The sequence below is a fragment of the Glandiceps talaboti genome, chromosome 6, assembly GCF_964340395.1.
Source record: "Glandiceps talaboti chromosome 6, keGlaTala1.1, whole genome shotgun sequence".
In the NCBI taxonomy this organism is placed as follows: Eukaryota; Metazoa; Hemichordata; class Enteropneusta; family Spengelidae; genus Glandiceps; species Glandiceps talaboti.
In genome coordinates, this window is record NC_135554.1 from 21,818,060 (window position 1) to 21,820,591 (window position 2,532).

General features: G+C 33.4%; 1 protein-coding gene across 1 annotated transcript in view; it reads right to left on the reverse strand.

Moving 5' to 3' along the window:
• Positions 1 to 238: 238 nt before the first annotated feature.
• Positions 239 to 2,532, reverse strand: part of LOC144436562 (trafficking protein particle complex subunit 5-like) — a 38,284-nt gene continuing 35,990 nt past the window's right edge. The window contains exon 7 of the mRNA XM_078125379.1: positions 239 to 1,265. Coding sequence (XP_077981505.1) covers positions 1,167 to 1,265 — 99 coding nt within the window. The 3' untranslated portion in view covers positions 239 to 1,166. The remainder of the gene's footprint in view (positions 1,266 to 2,532) is intronic.

The window sequence follows — 2,532 nt, forward strand, 5'->3', positions numbered from 1 at the left end:
AAATAGATGAAGTACGAGTCATGGGTTGAGTAGTATCACCATGACTGGGAAAACTTACCTAAAGGGTTTCTCATTCATTGTTAGGTCAACATCATAGCAGTAAAAATAACAAAGTTTTCAACAACCTTCCGTTTCAGTAACATTTCCACTCTCAGCATATACATCCAAACACAATTCACATCATAAAATATTTTTGTTTGGAATTTTATTATTCTTGAATTCAAATTTCTGAGTTGACATTACGATAAAATGGAAAGTTAAAGTGGCACAAACTGAATTTATAAACCCTTGACTCTCAAGTAACAATACCTAATCATCGATTAAACTATGCTAGTTAATGTTCGTGTTGATACATGTCTTCTATGATATTGCAATTACCTCCTGGCACTGTTAGAACTGTTGACTGGCTAGTATGGATTTCTCGACATTTTTTGATTCTCGTCCAAAAAACATGCAAACTCAGTTTGTGCCCTCTTCAATCTTTCCTCATTTGTTGTGTTTGTATTGGATCAGCTTCGAAACTGATCTCAGCTAAAATTCAGCTTTTTTGCTCTTTTTGCCTTCTATGTCTTCATATGATGTGACATATAGCTACCTTCTCATATATGGCAACGGTTGTATTTGGAAAGGGTTTACTTCCTTGGCAGTAAAAGTTTAAATAAAACATCATTCAGAAGTCTGATAATTCTTGCAATATTAGTTTCAAATTTGACAGTAAACTTTTAAAAGTTTAATATATTGTCCTTCTTTATATCAGTACAAAACCATATGTCCAGGACTGAGATGTACAGTCAGTTCAAACCAATTCTTTGAAAATGGGATGCAATGTGACGTCTAAAGACCAGTTAGACAAGATATCAATGGTAGGAACCAGTTAGACAACACCACTGATGGCTGGGAGCAGTCAGAGACAACACCATCTATGGTTGGAACCATTCAGACAATTCCATATATGGTTGGAACCAGTCAGACAATTCCATCTATTGCTGGAACCAGTCAGACAATTCCATCTATGGCAGGAACCAGTCAGACAACAATTCCATCTATGGCTGGAACCTTGCGGTATACAACCACGTATATTTACAACAAAAGGAATATTCCAGCATATATAATTTCAGCTGTGTAATGTTCTGAGTACTACAATTGTCCAATCATTTATAACCATATTATCTCGTGTCCAGTGATTTATCTCTGGCGATTACGGACTCTTCAAACTTGATCATCAAAGTTGTACCTTTGTGCCAATGTGCTGTCACTTTTGCTGGCTGTAAGCAACAAAAATAAACATATCTTAAACCACTGAGAGAATACTAGCGTTGAATTTTGTAATTACAGAGTTGCTGATTTAGGATCTACATACACTTTTTTAGATAGAGAAAAAATATTTGAATCTATATCAACACTCTAACCTTTGCTAGTAGTTTAGAAAATTAACTTTTACATTTACATCACTATATAGTAAATACCTCCCCCCAAAAAAGAAAAAGAAACCAAACAAGCACTCAACCAACAACCACACAGACAATCAAATACCCCCCCCCCCACCCAAACAACAAAAAACAAAAAATAACCAGAACAAACAAACCAAAAAACCACAAAACAGTCAAAAAAGCAAAAACGGAAACCAAACAACCCATACACACGTTTACTACTGCTTTCACTGCAATTCATTTGGGGCCATAGCAATGGCAGAATAGTAAAATGATGTCATACATTATAAAGAAAATTACTGTAATACAATTTTCATTTGTTATGATTATAATGGTCACTTTTTACATTTTAATTTTGGGACCAACTTCCTCAAAAAAATGACTTATTTTTCTATCTAGCTCTTCAACTTACTTACATTTATTGTCCTGTGAATTAAAAGCATGTCATGTGGCCGACAATGTCAAAATTAATTAACATTTTCAATTCTAGAAATAACTGAAGGTCTAAAATAATGTTTCTTAATAACAACTACCAGAATAAGTTGTGTATATGTGTAAAGTTTGCTGTATCAGTTTAGAGTCATCTCGTAAAACTGAAATCTTTGTAGTGAGTATCGTCTAATATATCAATTTCAAAGCCAATATTTTGAATATTTGGTGAAATACTAATTATTACCAGTTTATGTTGAACTAACCCTACAAGTAATCTGACTTTAGAGACACTTAAAACAGAATGCAACTTTTGCTCTCATATGAAATCAAAATTGATATGACATACAACGTTTGTTATATAAAAGGGACTTCAAAGTTTCAAGGCCAGGGTTTCAATCCCAGGTTCTTGCATTAGTGTTATCTTATATGTAGTGAGGTAAAGATAACATACGACGGTTCTTTTGTTGTGGACCAACTTGGTGTATCATCTACAGCTCTGTCAGAAAGTTGTTTTCACACTATAATTTTAACCCTAAATCAAACTAAAGTTTTTACAAAGAATTCATATTAAATACTGTTTTTTATGATGATATACAACATGTAGTAGTTACAAACATCAGGTTGCAATTTGTAGATTTTTTTAATACCGTGTGGGAACATTCTTGACATA